Source organism: Epargyreus clarus, unplaced genomic scaffold (assembly GCF_041222505.1).
Source record: "Epargyreus clarus isolate Ecla_fem2 unplaced genomic scaffold, WU_Ecla_fem_2.2 ptg000016l, whole genome shotgun sequence".
Classification (NCBI taxonomy): Eukaryota; Metazoa; Arthropoda; class Insecta; order Lepidoptera; family Hesperiidae; genus Epargyreus; species Epargyreus clarus.
In genome coordinates this window covers 4,893,445-4,912,328 of record NW_027332224.1, presented here as the reverse complement: position 1 = coordinate 4,912,328, position 18,884 = coordinate 4,893,445, and the positions used below count along the sequence as shown (strand labels likewise).

At 39.4% G+C, this 18,884-nt stretch overlaps 7 protein-coding genes across 7 annotated transcripts; 4 read left to right on the top strand and 3 right to left on the bottom strand.

Annotated features, from left to right (window-relative positions):
- The first annotated feature begins 273 nt into the window (after nt 1-273).
- On the top strand, nt 274-806 carry LOC140748534 (chorion class A protein Ld12-like). Its single transcript, XM_073081348.1, has 2 exons — nt 274-324; nt 432-806. Exons 1-2 carry the CDS (start codon nt 274-276, stop codon nt 804-806), a joined length of 426 nt encoding a protein of 141 aa, XP_072937449.1.
- A 2,067-nt stretch (nt 807-2,873) lies between these two features.
- On the bottom strand, nt 2,874-3,811 carry LOC140748533 (uncharacterized). The gene is made up of 2 exons (XM_073081347.1): nt 3,756-3,811; nt 2,874-3,221 (listed from the first exon to the last, which is right to left on the bottom strand). Exons 1-2 carry the CDS (start codon nt 3,804-3,806, stop codon nt 2,874-2,876), a joined length of 399 nt encoding a protein of 132 aa, XP_072937448.1. The 5' UTR covers nt 3,807-3,811.
- A 305-nt stretch (nt 3,812-4,116) lies between these two features.
- On the top strand, nt 4,117-5,045 carry LOC140748623 (chorion class B protein PC401-like). Its single transcript, XM_073081467.1, has 2 exons — nt 4,117-4,193; nt 4,514-5,045. Exons 1-2 carry the CDS (start codon nt 4,146-4,148, stop codon nt 5,000-5,002), a joined length of 537 nt encoding a protein of 178 aa, XP_072937568.1. The 5' UTR covers nt 4,117-4,145; the 3' UTR covers nt 5,003-5,045.
- Nucleotides 5,046-5,671: 626 nt separating this feature from the next.
- Nucleotides 5,672-6,187, bottom strand: LOC140748625 (chorion class A protein Ld5-like). Its single transcript, XM_073081468.1, has 2 exons — nt 6,137-6,187; nt 5,672-6,031 (listed from the first exon to the last, which is right to left on the bottom strand). The coding sequence occupies exons 1-2, from the start codon at nt 6,185-6,187 to the stop codon at nt 5,672-5,674; spliced, it is 411 nt and encodes a 136-aa protein (XP_072937569.1).
- Nucleotides 6,188-7,800: 1,613 nt separating this feature from the next.
- On the top strand, nt 7,801-8,462 carry LOC140748532 (chorion class B protein PC10-like). The gene is made up of 2 exons (XM_073081346.1): nt 7,801-7,851; nt 7,941-8,462. Exons 1-2 carry the CDS (start codon nt 7,801-7,803, stop codon nt 8,460-8,462), a joined length of 573 nt encoding a protein of 190 aa, XP_072937447.1.
- Nucleotides 8,463-9,071: 609 nt separating this feature from the next.
- Nucleotides 9,072-9,899, bottom strand: LOC140748531 (chorion class B protein PC401-like). The gene is made up of 2 exons (XM_073081344.1): nt 9,852-9,899; nt 9,072-9,560 (listed from the first exon to the last, which is right to left on the bottom strand). The coding sequence occupies exons 1-2, from the start codon at nt 9,897-9,899 to the stop codon at nt 9,072-9,074; spliced, it is 537 nt and encodes a 178-aa protein (XP_072937445.1).
- A 387-nt stretch (nt 9,900-10,286) lies between these two features.
- Nucleotides 10,287-18,796, top strand: LOC140748530 (uncharacterized). The gene is made up of 5 exons (XM_073081343.1): nt 10,287-10,337; nt 11,718-12,040; nt 12,752-13,009; nt 18,122-18,185; nt 18,275-18,796. Exons 1-5 carry the CDS (start codon nt 10,287-10,289, stop codon nt 18,794-18,796), a joined length of 1,218 nt encoding a protein of 405 aa, XP_072937444.1.
- The last annotated feature ends 88 nt before the right edge of the window (nt 18,797-18,884 follow it).

Sequence of the window (18,884 nt, the reverse complement as noted above, 5' to 3'; positions counted from 1 at the left end):
AGTTTCAGCGACAATAAAATATTTTAAGCATAATTAAATATAATAAAATATTTTGAAGGCATTTTACGTGTATAACAAACGTCACGATACATAAATTTTATATAATTTATTTCACTGTGATTAGAACATAAACATTTGCGCACGTACAATTGATGTCCCAGTGTTATGAAATTTGATTTTTTCTATTTGACTATGAAGGCTTGTTGTATAAATAACTCGTAGGGACTGAAACACATTATTCAGGAACCAACCGTTGAATAATAACACACAAACATGTCAACCTTCGCTTTCGTGCTCCTCTGCATCCAGGCTTGCCTGCTCCAGGTACAGTATACAGTTATAGATCCTCATATATTTTCAAATACTATGGTACATATTTTTTCTTTAATAAATTCTCAGCACATCTATTATAAACATTTTAAATTTTCCAGAATGTATTCGGGCAATGCTACGGACCCGGCCCCTACGGAGCTTACGACGGCTTCGGTTACGGATACGGCGCGTATGGAGCTATTGCCGAGCCCTTCGCTGCTGCTCCCTTCGCCGCTGCTCCCTTCGCTGCTGGTCCCTTCGCTGCTGGTCCCTTCGCTGCTGGCCCCTGCGGAGCGTACGGAGGCGCTGGTATCGGTGAAGTCGCCGTCGCCGGTGAGCTGCCCGTCGCTGGTACCACCCTCGTCGCTGGACAGGTGCCCATCCTCGGCGCTGTGGAGTTTGGAGGCCCCGTCTGCGCTGGTGGCACCGTCTCCATCGCTGGTTCCTGCGCCTGCGGATGCGCTGGTCCCTATGGAGCGGGTTATTACTACTGAGAAACGAAAATTGGCAATTAATTGAAATCATATCTTACCAAATTAAAATTGTATTGAAAAGTATTATTACTTGGCCTCATTTTTTACCCAGAAACCGCAGGATTATAATATTTTATATCGTCATAATTAGCTTGTCCACTGCTGGAAATATGTCTTTGCCAAGCCACGCGACTGAGTAAAGTGTAAATTGAGTTAACAAAACGTATTTCAAACACTAAAAGTAGTTTAGCAAAATTCATACTTTTGATGTTTGTTTCCCTAGGCGTTATATTATATTGTCCGTGTAGTTTCGGGACCAGGATAGGGCTACGCTATCCCCTGCCAGTCGTAAGAGGCGACTAAAAGGGGGCTTCTGCGGTTGAGGGCGGTAAGAGTGGGAGATCGAACCGCCCGGTCAGCGGCCCCAGGAATTACGGCGGTATGTGTGGTTGCGTACCGTCGTACGCACCAGAAGTCATATTATATAATGATGTATCCGTATGGGGTGCATGGTGTCAATAGTTATGAATATTTTATTGATAGATATTGAGTAGAAGGATTATCATTTTGATAATATCTTAAATAGCACCCCACGCTTTTTTTACAATAAAAAATATTTTTATCTTACTTACACTATTTTTAATTCAAATTTAAAAAAAAATATTTTCTATTTTTTAGTTGGATTTTCTATAAAAAAGTGTATTTTTTAGTTTTTTTAAACTATTATTTATTTTTAATTTTTTGGTCGAATTTTTTATAAAAGCGTATTTTTTAGTTTTTTTTAACTATTATTTATTTTTCATTTTTAGTGATTATTTTAGCGATTATTTTAACGATTATTACGTAGCGTATATAAGTTTATCTTTCGAATCAGCATCAGCACCTTTGCTTAGCAGTGCAAAAATGAATATTGGGTCATTTTTTAACACAGCTGTATGAAGTGGTGTTTTACATTGGTGTTTATTTTTATTGTTAACGTGAAAATCCCAGAGGAGTTGTTGAATGTCATCCGAATTGCCAATGCTAACTGCTTTCTTTCATAATTTATACCATATCCCAGGTCCTCTATCTTGGATAAAAGTAATCACGGAAAAAGGATGATAGAGCATCTTTTAAAAACAGGCGCTGATGGCAATACTCAAGAAAAAAACGGTCAACTGCTTTACATCTAGCCATTTCAAAAGGACGTCGTCCAATCATCGATTTAATATTACAGCATGATGATATTAATATCAAAAATAATTCTAGAATTTCTTCTCATTGTGTTGCTGCTGCCTGCAGAGATTTTAAAACTGTTAGTAGTTTAATTAATTTTACAGCTCGAGTTAATAATATAAGTTGTGACTATGACGATGAGCTGAAATCATATATGCCTTTACATTTGGCAGCAAGAAAATGGGAACAATGAAATAGTGGAAATCTTGTTAAAGGAAGGTGCAGATGTTGAAGTGCTGAATGAATAAGGATGATGAGACACCGCTTCATGATGCTTGATTGATGATTAACAACGGACGCGTCGAAGTTGAGGTCAGGTCAGGTCAGGTCAGGTCAGGTCAGGTCAGGTCAGGTCAAGTCAGGTCAGGTCAGGTCAGGTCAGGTCAGGTCAGGTCAGGTCAGGTCAGGTCAGGTCAGGTCAGGTCAGGTCAGGTCAGGTTAGGTTAGGTTAGGTGATCGGCGCGCCTGGTAGATTCCTTTATTGGTCTTAACGCAGACCTTCCGGGTCTCAGGAAAACAAAAATCGGTGATCCTGATTATCCTAGTAAGGATAACGGGTCAGAATGTTTAAAATATAGAATTGTCATCGGTCCTTAATAAGTATGCCAAATTTCAAGTTAATCCGACGTTTTGAAGGGGGTTAAAATCATGTTCAAAGATTCCGTTACATACTAACATACCAACATACCAACATACATATGTCTGAAGCTAATAAAAGCGTATTAAAAATATCTTTTATTATTGGGCGATTATATAAAATTATACCGTTGTCTTAATTTCATGTTTCTAACGTCTTATATTAATTAATATAATTTATTATGAAGAAAATAACACTTTACTCTGAATATTTTATTTAATAGTTATTGTCCCATCTTAAATAATATAGGGGCCACCGCATCCGCAAGCGCAGGAGCCAGCGATGGAGACGGTGCCACCAGCGCAGACGGGGCCTCCGAACTCCACAGCGCCGAGGATGGGCACCTGTCCAGCGACGCGGGTGGTACCGGCAACGGGCAGCTCACCAGCGACGGCGACCTCACCGATGCCGGCGCCGCCGTACGCACCCACGGGGCCGGTAGCCAGGGGACCGGCCAGAGGGCTAGCTATGCCGCCAGCAAGGGGAACGCCCCAAGCGGTGGTAAGGGGTCCAGCAGCTAGAGCTGGACCCAGGGCAGCGCCCCAAGGACCTACAGCCGGTCCAATGCATTGACTGAACACATTCTATAAGAAAATAAAAATAAATCAGCAGTTCTCACTTATATAAAAAAGGATATTGATTATAATATGATACCAGCGATCACCGACTATACGTTAAACAAGTTTTGGTAAAAATTCTTTGGCGAGTGACATTTAACATTCCCCTTATGGTTGACCTTATGGTCCATGTTAAATGTTAAAATATTTGTTTCCAATCATTCTCAGATGCAAGTCTCTCCCGTATACTACTATAAATTTCTATCTTTGGTTATTATGTCTCTGTACTGTTTCATCTATACTTTTGATATTGTTTTATCATGGCCAAGAAACTCCTCTATTTAATATCGTCTTTTCAACTAGCTACATAATGCTTCTAAAACACTGCGATGCTCCCAGCCACCAGAAAAGAAAGATAATCAAAATAGTTTGCAGGGTTATGTTTGGTTTCCCAATATTTCAGAACATAACTAGTATTTAAAAAAACACAAAAAAGAAACATGTAAAAAAGGAAGTATTCTAACAGTAGTAACCAAAGGTGGAATTTTTTGGTGATCTTACCTGGAGCAGGCAGGCTTGAGCCAAGAGGATCACGAAAGCAAAAGTAGACATATTTGTGTGTTTGCGTCAAACGAAGATGTTCCCCAATGAGTTGTTATATACTTTAGCAGGCTTTTATATTAAAGGCATTGGAAATTTAAACAAAGTTTTGCATCAACCTGAAACAAACTCATAGCGTACTGTTATGAAATTGAGTCTGATGAAAAATGCTACAAAAATTTCTAATGATTTACTTGTTTTTCAAATACACATCTAAAGTTCATTACACATCTACACATACTTTCGTTTCCGACTTTGTAATAGTCGGTGATAAGAAGAACACTATATAATTCTGTACAATCATCATTGAAAGTATTGTTGTCTTTGACTTCGAGCATTCAACTACACAAAATGTCTCTGAAGACCCTTCTCGTTTGTGTTCAGGCGCTCCTGATCCAGGTATGTGGAAATATTAATAATTGCTTGATTTGACGATAATTTGACTGTATTGTCTAAATTACTAAATTTCCTCAAGGATAATATTTGTTTCACTATCCACTCATTTCTGCCTCTGTGATCAAAATAGATATGGTTATAACAATTCCTGAATACTTTACGAAAATATGTCTTATTTAGTGAAGACCCACAAATTTATTCGAGTGCTGTTACAGTCCTAGATTGCCAATGCGATAGCCAAAGATCACGGTACTTATTAAATCTGAACTATCATTATATGCCTATTATATCTTTACTATAATCTAGGATTTTAATGTTTTCAGAGCATCTCTGGTCAGTGTATTGGCGCTGCACCTTTGGTAGCTGCTCCTTGTGCTGCTGCTCCATTGCTGGGCGCGCCTTGCGCTGGAGCCTGGGGCGTAGGACCTGCTGGTCTCGCTGCCTCTAACGGTCCCGGCCTCGCCGTCTCCAGCACCTCTCCTCTCATCCCCGCCGGAGTCTCCGTGGTATCTGAGAACGCATATGGAGGTACCCTGGCTGCCGGCGGGGCTGTGCCTTTCCTCGGAACCGTGGCTCTCGAGGGCGCTCTGCCCACCGCCGGTGCCGGTGCCATCGCTTACGGTTGCGGCAACGGAGCCGTCGCTATCACCGCTGAAGATATTGGAGCTGTTGGCTTGGCTGGCGTAGCCGGCCCTCTTGGTATTGCTGGACCTATTGGTATCGCTGGACCGCTAGGTCTCGCTGGACCTTTGGGACTTGCCGGACCTCTTGGTATTGCCGGACCTGGATGCGGCTGTGGTTTGATTCTTTAACTGTCTTGCTGTATAAATAGCTTCGAATAAACGTGATATTGCAAATGTACTCTCTTGTTTTTATTTTAATTGAGATCTTTACTCTTGTAAAGTTTCTGAACAAAAACGTGTAAATTTAAATTAAACTTTGAAACGAAAAGTGTGGTTATATTAATTAAAACTGAAGAAAATTAAGTTAGGATTAAGGTGAACAACAGTAACATATGGGAAACAGTATTTTATCGTGGTATCACTGAGACCAGTATGCATATTAAATAATTATTTTCACTAGAGAAACAAATTATTAAGGTATTTAAATAAACATGGGTGCTGAAAACGTTTGTTACGTTTGAGGACTCCGGTTGCGTTCCTTTGGAGATCCCGGAGCTCTCAACGCAGCGCCGAGGATGGCCGGCTTAAGTGCGGTGAGTATCCCAGATAAACCTGTGTCGCTCCCACGACACCGGGTACCTTTTGAAGGTAAACCCATCGTAAACAAAAAAAAATATACATTTAGCAGTGTGCAGCAGTGGACTGATATTGGCTACTGATGATAATAGATTTTTTTGTAATTCTGAAGTTACTGGGTCAGAAAAAATAAAAGTAATTTTATTTTATTTATAATGAAAGTATAATTAGTATAAATGTCACTTTAAAACATGGTTCCAATTTATTCCCAATTTTCTTTTCTCAGTAGTAATAACCAGCTCCATAGGGACCAGCGCATCCGCAGGCGCAAGAACCAGCGATGGAGACAGAGCCAGCAGCGCAGACGGGGCCTCCGAACTCCACAGCGCCGAGGATGGGCACCTGTCCAGCGACAAGGGTGGTACCGGCGACGGGCAGCTCGCCAGCGACGGCGACCTCACCGATACCAGCACCGCCGTACGCTCCGAAGGGACCAGCAGCGAAGGGAGCAGCGCCGAAAGGAGCAGCAGCGAAGGGAGCAGCAGCGAAGGGCTCGGCAATAGCTCCATACGCGCCGTATCCGTAACCGAAGCCGTCGTAAGCTCCGTAGAGACCGGGGCCGTAGCACTGCCCGAATACATTCTGGAAAATTTAATAGTTTATAATAGGTGTGGTTAGAACTTATTAAAGAAAAATATGTACCAAAGCATTTGGAAATATATGATAATAAATAACCGTATACTGTACCTGGAGCAGGCAAGCCTGGATGCAGAGGAGCACGAAAGCGAAGGTTGACATGTTTGTGTATTTGTATTTAACGGTTGGTTCCCGAATAATGTGTTTAAGTCCCTGCGAGTTATTTATACTACAAGCCTTCATAGTGTCAAATAGAAAACAATCAAATTTCATAACACTGGGACGTCAATTGTACGTGTGCAAATGTTTATGTTCTAATCACAGTGAAATAAATTATATAAAATTTATGTATTTTGACGTTTGTTATACACGTAAAATGCCTTCAAAATATTTTATTATATTTAATTATGCTTAAAATATTTTATTATCGCTGAAACTGTTTACCGTTGCACTGGAAGACGTGTTCAAACTGATGAAGTGGAAAGATTCGGCATCAACATCGATGGCTAATATATCACTCACCTTCGATTCGCAGACGATACCGTCATCATGGCAGAGTCGCTGGTGGACCTCAATACTATGCTCTCCTACAATGACCTCTGTGATGTGTCTCAACGGGTGGATCTTAAGATGAACATGGACAAAACGAAGATCATGTTTAACGTCCATGTCACACCCATACCGGTCGTCGTTGATGGTGCCACACTCGAAGTTGTTGACGAATACGTTTGCCTGGGACAGTTAATCCAGATGGGTAAGTCCAGCTTCGAGAAAAAGGTCACTCGTAGAATCCAGCTCGGCTGGGCAGCGTTCGGGAAATTGCGTTACATCTTCTCATCCAACATACCTCAGAGTCTGAAGTCGAAGATGTTCGAGCAGTGTGTGTTACCAGTGATGACTTACGGTGCCGAGACGTGGTCTTTCACACAGAGAGCTATGGAGAGAGTTATGCTTCGTATTTCCCTACGCGACAAAATCAGTAACAAGGAAATCCATAGGAGAACGAAAGTTATCGACATAGCTCTCAAAATAAGCAAGCTGAAGTGGCAATGGGCTGGCCACATAGTGTGTAGGTCAGATAACCGATGGGGTAAGAAGGTTCTCGAATGGAGACCACATCTCGGCAAAAGGAGTACAGGACGCCCCCCGACCAGGTGGACTGTTGACCTGAAGCGGACGGCGGGTAACCGCTGGATCCAGACTGCTCAAGACCGGTTGGAGTGGCGCAGATTAGGGGAGGCCTATGTCCAGCAGTGGATTATTAAAGGCTTATGGATAGATGGATGCTTTAAATAAATATTCCACTTCAAAAACTGCAATAGATATTCCTAAATATAGCTAATAACAACAATTTATCCTACAATTTTCTTTATTATTCAATCAATTCAATTCAATAAAAATATTTATTTCGTAGCTTAAAATTTCCCAAAAATTCTCATGCTTGGGGAAATATATGTATTAGATTCGCACTTGCATATTCTTAATTAAACCGTAAATATTAATACTACTAATAATTATTTGAAAGAAAAATACCTTAAATATTTAAGAGCAAATACAGGGTATAACATACAGTTTCATAAACTAATTCAAAGTAATATCAAGCGTGAAAGAGCACGTAGTCAGTTATTACAAGAAGAGGGTTTTACAATTTTAAGCAATGTTACGACATGTGGGTTAATTGGTGATAAACAACATTTTGTTTGTATAAAAGCCAACATCAAAGTACAAAACGTCACTTTCAGTTTGTTTCAACAACAGCAAGTACAGCAACAAACATGTCCATCAAAACCGTCCTCCTCGTGTGCGCTCAGGCACTCCTCATCCAGGTATTGTGACTTATGGTTTGAATATAACTATCACAATATTACTCCCGTAATTAATTTGATTCATAATATTATGTTTTGTAATTTTCCAGAGCATCTCCGCTCAGTGCATTGGGGCTTACGGCGCGTATGGTTATGGCGGATTCGGTTACGGTGGATTTGGTTATGACGGTTTCGCTTACGACGGCTACGGTTATGGCGCGCCCTTCGCCGCCTGCGCCGGTCCCTACGGATACGGTCCCGCTGGTCTCGCCGCCTCCAACGGTCCCGGCCTCGCCGTCTCCAGCGCCTCTCCTCTCATCCCCGCCGGAGTCTCCGTGGTGTCTGAGAACGCGTACGAAGGCGCTCTGGCCGTAGGTGGCGCTGTGCCTTTCCTTGGAACCGTGGCTCTCGAGGGCGCTCTGCCCACCGCCGGTGCCGGTGCCATCGCTTACGGCTGCGGCAACGGAGCCGTCGCTATCACCGCTGAAGATGCCGGAGCTTATGGGTATGGTCTTGCTGGACCTTATGGCTACGCTGGTATCGCCGAACCTTTCGGATATGGCTATGGTCTGGCTGGACCTCTCGGCTACGGACCTGGCTACGCTGGTTGTGGCTGCGGCGCTTTTTACTGAAAATAAAATGAACTATTGGATTTTTTACCCTGATAATAAAGCTACCTTTGAACACTATAAAAGTTTCTTATTCCTTTATAACTTAATTTAAAAAGGTACTTTTAATAATTGTAACAAATAATTTATTTATATTTCTAAATGTTTGTCTTTTACCAATACGCTTAAGTGTTTACACTCCTAGTACCTATAAAATCTATGAAGCAATAGATGTAATAAGCAAATTGTTTTCATGAAAGGTTTTTGAGACGTCTATATCACTGTACCAAGCCAATTGACTAAATATCCGTTTTCAGTACGCATGTTTATTTACATACCTCAATGATTTGTTTCTGTAGTTCAATAAGTTTATATGCACTGTACAGATATAATATGTACATGTCGTGGCTTTAGCGTAGATTTGCTCACTTCATGAAATGCTCGATAATTTGATGTGGGTAACTAAATTTGACCAAATCAAATCCACCAATCAAAGTGAGCAAATTTACGATAAGGTCACGACATATATGTAAGTGTCGAATAGAAAACCTCTCTTCCTTTGGGAAGTCGGTTAATAAAAACAAGAGTACATTTGGAATATTCACGTTTATTCGAGGCTATTTATACAGACACTTAAAGAATCAAACCACAGCCGCATCCAGCTCCGGTGATACCTAGAGGTCCGGCAAGACCCACAGGTCCAGCGAGACCTAGCGGTCCAGCGATACCAATAGGTCCAGCAATACCAAGAGGGCCGGCCACGCCAGCCAAGCCATCAGCTCCAATATCTTCAGCGGTGATAGCAACAGCTCCGTTGCCGCAGCCGTAAGCGATGGCACCGGCACCGGCGGTAAGCAAAACGCCCTCGAGAGCCACGGTTCCGAGGAAAGGCACAACACCGCCTGCAGCCAGGGTACCTTCATACGCGTTCTCAGACATTACGGAGACTCCGGCGGGGATGAGAGGGGAGGCGCTGGAAACAGCGAGGCCGGGACCATTGGAGGCGGCGAGACCAGCAGGTCCTACGCCCCAGGCTCCAGCACAAGGCGCACCCAGCAATGAAGCAGCAGCACAAGGAGCAGCTAACAAAGGCGCAGCGCCAATACACTGACCAGAGATGCTCTGAAAATATTAAAAATCCTAGTTATGGTCTAGCTTAAATTAATACTATCTTTAGGAATCGTTAGCGTTAGGAATCTAGGACTTAAACTATACTTGAATAAATTAATGGGATTTCTCTAAATAAGTAATTCTTATGAATAAAACGAGAATTATTATAGGCATGGTTTCGCCATTTTTCGACAGTACGGGGTCAACAATAAAACCAATATTATCCTTAAGTAAAGTAACTAATTTACGAAAAATAGTCAAAATGTCATCAAATCTAACAATATTATTAATATTTCCACATACCTGGATCATGAGCGCCTGAACACAAACAAGAAGGGTCTTCAGAGACATTTTGTGTAGTTGAATGCTCGAAGTCAAAGACAACAATACTTTCAATGACTATTGTACAGAATTATATAGTGTATTCATTCTTCATATCACCGACTATTACGAAGACGAAAACGTAAATATGTGGACCTTTACCGTCATTCTACGTCATTTACGTGAGCTTTATTTACAACGGACTGTAGATGGTTATTTGAGAAACAAGCAAATCATTAGAAATATGTGTAGCATTTTTCATCAGTCTTCATTTCATAACATATAACTGTATGCCATGAGATTGTTTCAGGCTGATGCAAAACTTGGTTTAAATTTCTAATACCTTCAATATAAAAGCCTGCTAATGTGTATGACAACTCATTCAGGATCATCTCCGTTGGACGCAAACACACAATCATGTCTACTTTCGCTTTCGTGCTCCTCTGCGCTCAGTCTTGCCTACTCCAGGTACGATTAAAAATACATTTATAGTAAACAGTATTTGTAAAATGTCACTCGCGATGGATATTTCATGCATGTCTAACTTACTATCGATGAACGTTAGAATAATTTAGACTTATAATAAATCTGTACAGAAGTCAATTCTGTATATGAAATATATTTCCAAAATAACTATCAGGGGGTCATTAGGGATCGATACTGATGCCAAAAATGCAATTTTTTGTCTAAAAATAATAAAAATTATAAAAGTTTGGAAAATCCAAAAGTGTACGACTCATAACGCTCATTTAATTATGAAATATAAAAAAAAAAAAAAAACTTAAGTCGTTCAAAATTAATTGCCGAAAAAACAGCTGTAGTAGGAAGAAGGTACTGCACAAGCGCCCCTGGTGGAATAAATGTACATAATATCTATAGATATACAGTCTTGTAGTTTTCGTTTTTTATTAATTGCAATTAAACGACACTGAATTAATTAATCATTCGCATTCAGTGACCTACAATCGTCGATCAGAATTTAAAAAAAAAAAATAACTCTAATGATGGATTTTTTCACAAGTTACAGTGTTTTCAGGTTTCACACATGACGGACAGGAAAATTTTTTGACCTATTTTGGTGTTTTTTTCCAATTCTATTGCAGTAAATCAATTTTTAAAAAGTATGGAATTAATCTCCATTAAATTATCTCAACAATAGTATGCAAAATATCTTGATTCCGTGAACTATCAAGGCTATAATAATAAAAATAGCCGCCAAAATGAAGCGAAAAAATTTTTCGATCGTAAAGCATTCTCTGATGCTTCGCATTATGAGTCGTGCAAAAATTGTTGTCTGTCTGTCTGGCCGTATAATCGTTATAGAAACAAAAACTACGCGAAGGATTATAACGAAACTTGGTACAATTATTTTTCATACTCCTGAGCTGGTTATAGTATACTTTTCATCCCGCTACAATTAATAGGAGCAGAGCAGTGATGGGAAATGTTGGGAAAACGGGAGAAGTTACTCCATTTTTAAGCTTTCGTCGCGTGTGAAACCTTAATGGTTAAAGCTACACAAAAATGATGTATGACGGAAATGTTTTCCTTAAAATTATATAAAAAATATCCCATGACAGCATATGTCTATCTTTTATGGTTGACTCACAATAAGACGTGTAACTCCCCATAGCATAGCAGTTTGAAGCTTTTTATTTGTCTACCCCTACGTTTATAACACTCTCGGTCATCCCTAACGAAAAAAGTTGCGATAAAAGATATGGGTTATTCACCCTTATTTTTTTTATTTATATGGCAACACAACATTTGCCGGGTCCAGCTAGTTATATAATAAATATCCTATTTGATATCAGGGAAAACTGCTGATTTATTTTTATTTTCTTATAGAATGTATTCAGTCAATGCATTGGGCCTGCTGCGGGTCCATGTGGCGCCGCCCTGGGCCCAGCTCTAGCTCTTGGACCCCTCACCACCGCTTGGGGTGGTCCCCTCGCTGGCGGCATCGCTGCCCCTCTTGCCGGTCCCCTGGCTACCGGCCCAGTGGGTGCGTACGGCGGCGCCGGTATCGGTGAGGTCGCCGTCGCTGGCGAGCTGCCCGTCGCCGGTACCACCCTCGTTGCTGGACAGGTGCCCATCCTCGGCGCTGTGGAGTTCGGAGGTCCCGTCTGCGCTGGTGGCACCGTTTCCATCGCGGGATCTTGTGCTTGCGGGTGCGCAGGCCCCTACATTATTTAAAATATGAAAATAACGTTGTAATAAAATATTCCAGCAAAATGTTCGTTTCTTCATAATAAATTATATCAATTAAAATAAGACGTTAGAAATGTAAAATTTAGAGATAAGTTTAATTTTAAGTAATCGCCCAATAATGAAGGATATTTTGTATAACCACTCCTGAGGGAATTACGTAGAAGTTGGAAATTTGTTCTAAAAATATAGAATTTTAAAATAAGCACTACGGAATTTAGTATTTGGTTTCTGGGGAGAAAAAAAAAATCTTAGCATCCTCAAACTTTTTGGAAAATCAACATTTGAATACATAATATGAAACCTAGGGCAACAAATACCAAAAGTATGAATTTTGTATAACTTAACTTAAGTGTTTGAAATTATGTTTTGTTGACTCAACTTACACTATACTCAGTCGTGTGGCTTGGATTAGGCATATGTGCAGTAGTGAACTGACGTGAACTGATTATGTCTACATAAATTATTTCAATTCTGCGGTTGATGTGTCAAAGAAAAAGGTCAAAACAATAATAATTTTTAATACAATTTTATTTTGGTAAAACATTGTTTCAATTAATTTCTTATTTTCGTTTCTCAGTAGTAATAACCCGCTCCATAGGGACCAGCGCATCCGCAGGCGCAGGGACCAGCGATTGAGATGATGGCGCAGACGGGGCCTCCGAACTCCACAGCGCCGAGGATGGGCACCTGTCCAGCGACGAGGGTGGTACCGGCGACGGGCAGCTCGCCAGCGACGGCGACCTCACCGATGCCGGCGCCGCCGTACGCTCCGAAGGGACCAGCAGCGAAGGGAACAGCGGCGAAGGGCTCGGCAATAGCTCCATACGCTCCGTATCCGTAACCAAAGCCGTCGTAAGCTCCATAGGGACCGGGGCCGTAGCACTGGCCGGAGCAGGCAGGCCTGGATGCAGAGGAGCACGAAAGCGAAGGTAGACATGTTTGTGTGTTATTATTCAAAGGTTGGTTCCCGAATCATCATCATCATCAACCCATTACTGTCCCACTGCTGGGCACGGGTCTCCTCTCAGAATGAGAAGGATTAGGCCATAGTCCACCGCACTGGCCAAGTGCGTATTGGTAGACTTCACATACCTTTAAGATTTTTTTGATGTGAAACATCTATAGCCGCACGTAAAAAAGATTTCTGGCGTGGCGACGCTTACCTTTAACTACATAGACAAATGTTCTATAAGGGACAGAGCTATTAGAACAATGTGATAAAAAAAGACAACTAGTGTTTGACCTTGCGTTTCAAGTGTACGCAAACGTAAATATTGACAATGGAATATAGTGACCAATGATTACTTCAGTCAAAACGGGACATCGATTTTTTTATGTCAAATACTTTTTACTTGAAAAAATATAGTTAAAAATAATAAAAAACACGATTTTATGATAAAATTAAATCAATCTAGGAATCATTTAAGGAAAAGTAAATAGTATAATTGTGCAAAAAATGTGGGGCGCTTTATGAAAACTGATAAATTGAGCACCCCATGTTTTTTTCATAATTATAATATTTACTGTTACTTAATTGACAATGGCAACGGTTCATTTCGGAGACAACGGCACGAAGCATCGAAAAAAGGGACTGTCCCGTTAAAAACGGGACGTATGGTGGTTTTCCCATTGATACGCATGCTTGTCAAAGACAATGAAATAATGGAACAGAAGGTAAAAAATGTCCAAAACTGTCGATAATAGTTTTAGTACATCGTTTACGTAGAAATGTTATAGTACAGTTTAACTAAATAAATTATTATTATATAAATATATAATTTGAAAGAATGTATCTATACAGATGTATCGACTGGTTTAAAATATACGATTTAAAAATTGTTTATATTTATTATCATAGATTAGTAAAGATTACTCACTCCTAACAAGAAAATGTACCCAGTTTTGAGAATTGAAATAGTTGCGTAAAAAAGTTTTGCCACGTCTCCGTGCTAAAATGTCCCTAAAATATTTGAAATAATTATTTATTTATTATGTAAATTACGCAGTATTAGTTATTTATTTGTAAATTTTCTCTAAAAATGTTTTTATTTGTCAAGAATTAAAAAAAGAACTTACTAATAAGCCGTTTGTGGCTTCATTCAATTTCAAGGCGGCGAAGTATCTTTACTAATTTATGTTTATTATTTTCAGTTTTATTTTACACACGACCATTAATTGCAAAGTTGTGTACATTTTATAAATGTTATGTACTAGCTGACCCAGCAAACATTGTGTTGCCATATAAATAAAAAAAATGTTAAGGGTGAACAACCCTTATCACTTAAGAGATATGAAAAATAGATAGTAGCCAATTCTCAGACTTACTGAATATGCATATAAATTTTGATGAAAATCAGTAAAGCCGTTTCGCAGGAGTAAAGTAACTAACATCGTGACATGCGAATTTTATATATAAGATTCGAATCTTACCGTGGTCTTTTTGAGGATTAATTTCTGGCTATACAAAGATTGTTTATTAAATTATGTTTAGGTTAATTTATTCAATTAAAGAAATTTTAAAATACCGTATACTATCCTATATAAATTTTATGGTAATATTTTTTATTATTTACCACAGGTATCGAAGAAAATTTAGAGATTAGGATACAGAATTTCCCATATATCGCTTTTATTTTATTAAAATAAACTATAAAAAGTTATATTTTGACTAAAAACACACTAATATAAAAATTAAGCAGTGGGATCTTAAACTATAACATACGACATATGAACATCGTGAGCTTCAATAAAATGTCATTTCTGTTCTGTTGATCTATGACCATGCATTTTGCGTCTTTATCACTTTCATTGACAAAAACATACTTTGTCTCTTTCTGGTTACTCACGTAATCATGGCGGATCGAACACGAAAAATAAACAAAATTTAATAATTTATCTTTATTTACGTGTGATAGGTGATTCCATGAAGCTTGTTTCTTTTTCGAGCATAATTTTTGCATTTACGCATTGCACAAGAAGGCATTTTGAGGCTTAAAATTCAAAATAATGACGTTTAACGTGTTCAGTGACATTAGTGTGTATTACTACGCCGCGCGAGCGACTGGAGTCGTTTTAACTCGTTTTACACCACTTGACGTATTTTGTATGTTTCAAGTTTTGCCCGCTTGCGGCGTAACTTCAGGTTATAGATCAATGCTTGAAAACAAATTATTTTTCTAATAATAAAATGTCTGACCGTGATAATTTAGAGAGTGAAAGTGATCAGCCTCCTGCAAAGAAAGCAAAATCACACTATGACACACCATCAAGTCATCAGTAAGTTAATTATTTTTGATGTGAAACATCTATAGCCGCACGTAAAACCGATTTCTGGCGTGGCGACGCATGCCGTGGCGACAGTGTAGTGTATATATACAGTCTATATGCAGTAGTGTGTACGGTGTGGCGACGCGTCGCCATGCGCAATCGTAATATTTTATTTTATCATTATGACATATTTAGTTCCTATCACAATATGTTCTTTTCTGCATATTACTTTTACAAAATAATGTCGATGTTTCACATCTGCCAGGCGTCCCGTGACGGCTCACATTTTTTAAGCTATTGCATAGCTTTTATCGCGGGCTTTGAGCGCGGCGACCGAATCGAGAAATTCCGTAACGAAAATAAGTAACACCTTTGAACAACTCGGTTGCCTGGAGACTTGATATCCAACTATCAAGTCTCCAGGCAACCGAGTTGTTGACTGTCAATAGAAAAATATGGATATAATTGAATAAAGTATTATTTTACATTCCTTATTATTTTATTTGATATTGGCGACGAGATGTCGAATGAACTAAAAAACAATAAGGAAATACGAGCCACATTACGTGGGTTAATGAAACGAACCGAAAATTACATTTCGGGAATAGAAAAAATTGACATTGAAGAAATAAATATACGACTGAATTCTTTACAAGAAAATTTGAACAAATTCTACGCGATTGAAGAAAAAATTGAATGGCTTACAGAAGAAGAAAATTTAGAAGAGGAAATAAAATACAGGTACGAATTTGAAGAAATATATACAAAGCTAAAATTTAAATTTTTGAATGTACAAAAAGAAAATAATCGGCTAATACCTGAATGTTCTTTTATATCAGCAAGAGCGGAAGTTTATTTGATAAACTGTTAACTGTCAAGGCACGCTTGAGACGTACACCTAATACAAAAGAGTTATCACCTTATCAGTTAATGTTCGGCAGAGAGGTAAGAACACTAAGAACCTATATGCATGCCTTATTTAAGAAATCCGCCCCACTATCCAGATTACATTACAATGCACCGCCAACGCAGGAGTTCGGACAAGGTGATAAGGTACAAGTCCGCAGTTACACCAACCCAAGAGTTAAATAAATGGGAGTTCGGAGTCGTCATCCGAAGATTAGGTAGACTCCATTATGAAGTCAGAACTGAAAATGGCATACTGGTGCGCCGTCACCTTGACCAAATGCTGCCGGCGCCCCTGGTGGTGTAAGTGAAAATAGCGGTGGAGGACTGTTGGATATCAAGTCTCCAGGCAACCGAGTTGTTGACTGTCAATAGAAAAATATGGATATAATTGAATAAAGTATTATTTTACATTCCTTATTATTTTATTTGATAACCTTAATTCGTCAACTTGAACACAGATGGCAGTAATACACATTTTTTTATAATCCGTGCAGAAATCTGAAAATTGCGTGAAGTTGAATTCTGGATTGATAAAATAACGTAAAAGAGTGTTTGTTATTTTTAAACGTACAATTACAACTGACAGACTTGACAGCACAAAATCAAAACGCCATTATGATTTAGGGTACAAATCATTTTATGTACAAAGTGTTTTAAATACCGCGATGTACCTGTAACATTCGGCCAAATGTCACAGGCACATCGCATTGATCCATTTATATAGCTGGTTGTTAATACTTTATGTCACTTATTAAATACTTTTCTATTTTATATTTTAGAATGTTCAGTCTTGCTTGGAGTTATGAAATGTCAGCTGATATTTGCAATGTCTTATATAATGGAGATATGATAAAATAGTGGATAAAGATGTATTAATGTAAATGTTGATGATTATGGAAGAATATATTGTATTTCTGGAATTCCTTCTGAGCGTTTTCATAGCAAACAAAAAGCTATGCAATAGCTTTTTATACATCTCTCAGGTATGCAGGTTTCCTCACGATGTTTTCCTTCACCGTTTAAGCAAGTGATAATTAATTTCTAATTCGCACATAAATTTGAAAATCAGAGGTGTGCGCCTGGGATTTGAACCTCGGACCCCTCGATCGAGAGGGCGCGTTTCTTAACCACTAGGCTATCACTGCCTATATCACTAGGCTACACTGGTTCCCGAATAATGTGTTTAATTCCCTAAGAGTTATTTATACTGCAAGTCTTCATAGTGTCAAATATAAAACAATCAAATTTCATAACACTGGGACATCAATTGTACGTGCGCAAATGCTTATGTTCTAATCACAGTGAAAATAAATTATATAAAATTTATGTGTTGTGACGTTTATTATAAACGTAAAATGCCTTAAAAATATTGTATTATATTTAATTATACTTAAAATAAATATTCAACGTCAAAAACTGAAAAAGATATTCCTAAATTCGGCTACAAAAAATATTTTATCCTAAAATTTTGTATTATTCAATCAATTCGATCAAGTAAAAATATTTATTTCGTAGCTACAAATTTCACAAAAATCCTTATGCTCGGGGAAATATATGTATCTGATTCGTACTTGCATACTTTTAATTAAACAGAATATATTAATATAACTAATAATGATTTGAAAGAAGATTACTTAAAATATTTAAGATCAAAGACAGGGTATAACATAAGGTTTCATAAACTAATTCAAAGTAGGTAATATCATGCGTGAAAGAGCACGTAGTCAGTTGGTACAAGAAGAGGGTTTTACAATTTTAAGCAATGTTACGACATGTGAGCTAATTGGTGATAAACAACATTTGTTTGTATAAAAGCCAGCTTCAGAAAACTAAAAGTCATCTTCAATTTGTTCCAACAATACAAGTACACCAACAAACATGTCCATCAAGACCGTCCTCCTCGTGTGCGCTCAGGCACTCCTCATCCAGGTATTGTGACTTATGGTTTAAATATAACAATCACAATATTAGTCCCGTAATTAATTTGATTCATAATATTATGTTTTGTAATTTTCCAGAGCATCTCCGCTCAGTGCATTGGCGCTTACGGCGCGTATGGTTATGACGGATTCGGTTACGGTGGATTTGGTTATGACGGTTTCGCTTACGACGGCTACGGCTATGGCGCGCCCTTCGCCGCCTGCGCCGGTCCCTACGGATACGGTCCCGCTGGTCTCGCCGCCTCCAACGGTCCCGGCCTCGCCGTTTCCAGCGCCTCTCCTCTCATCCCCGCCGGAGTCTCCGTGGTGTCTGAGAACGCGTACGAAGGTGCTCTGGCCGTAGGCGGTGCTGTGCCTTTCCTCGGAACCGTGGCTCTCGAGGGCGCTCTGCCCACCGCCGGTGCCGGTGCCATCGCTTACGGCTGCGGCAACGGAGCCGTCGCTATCACCGCTGAAGATGCCGGAGCTTATGGGTATGGTCTTGCTGGACCTTATGGCTACGCTGGTATCGCCGAACCTTTCGGATACGGCTATGGTCTGGCCGGACCTCTCGGCTACGGACCTGGCTACGCTGGTTGCGGCTGCGGTGCTTTTTACTGAACGAAATAACTATGTTCAAAAAAAATTATTCCTTGAAAATAAAATTTTATTTGAATATTATTGCCTATATTTTTTACAACATGCTCAC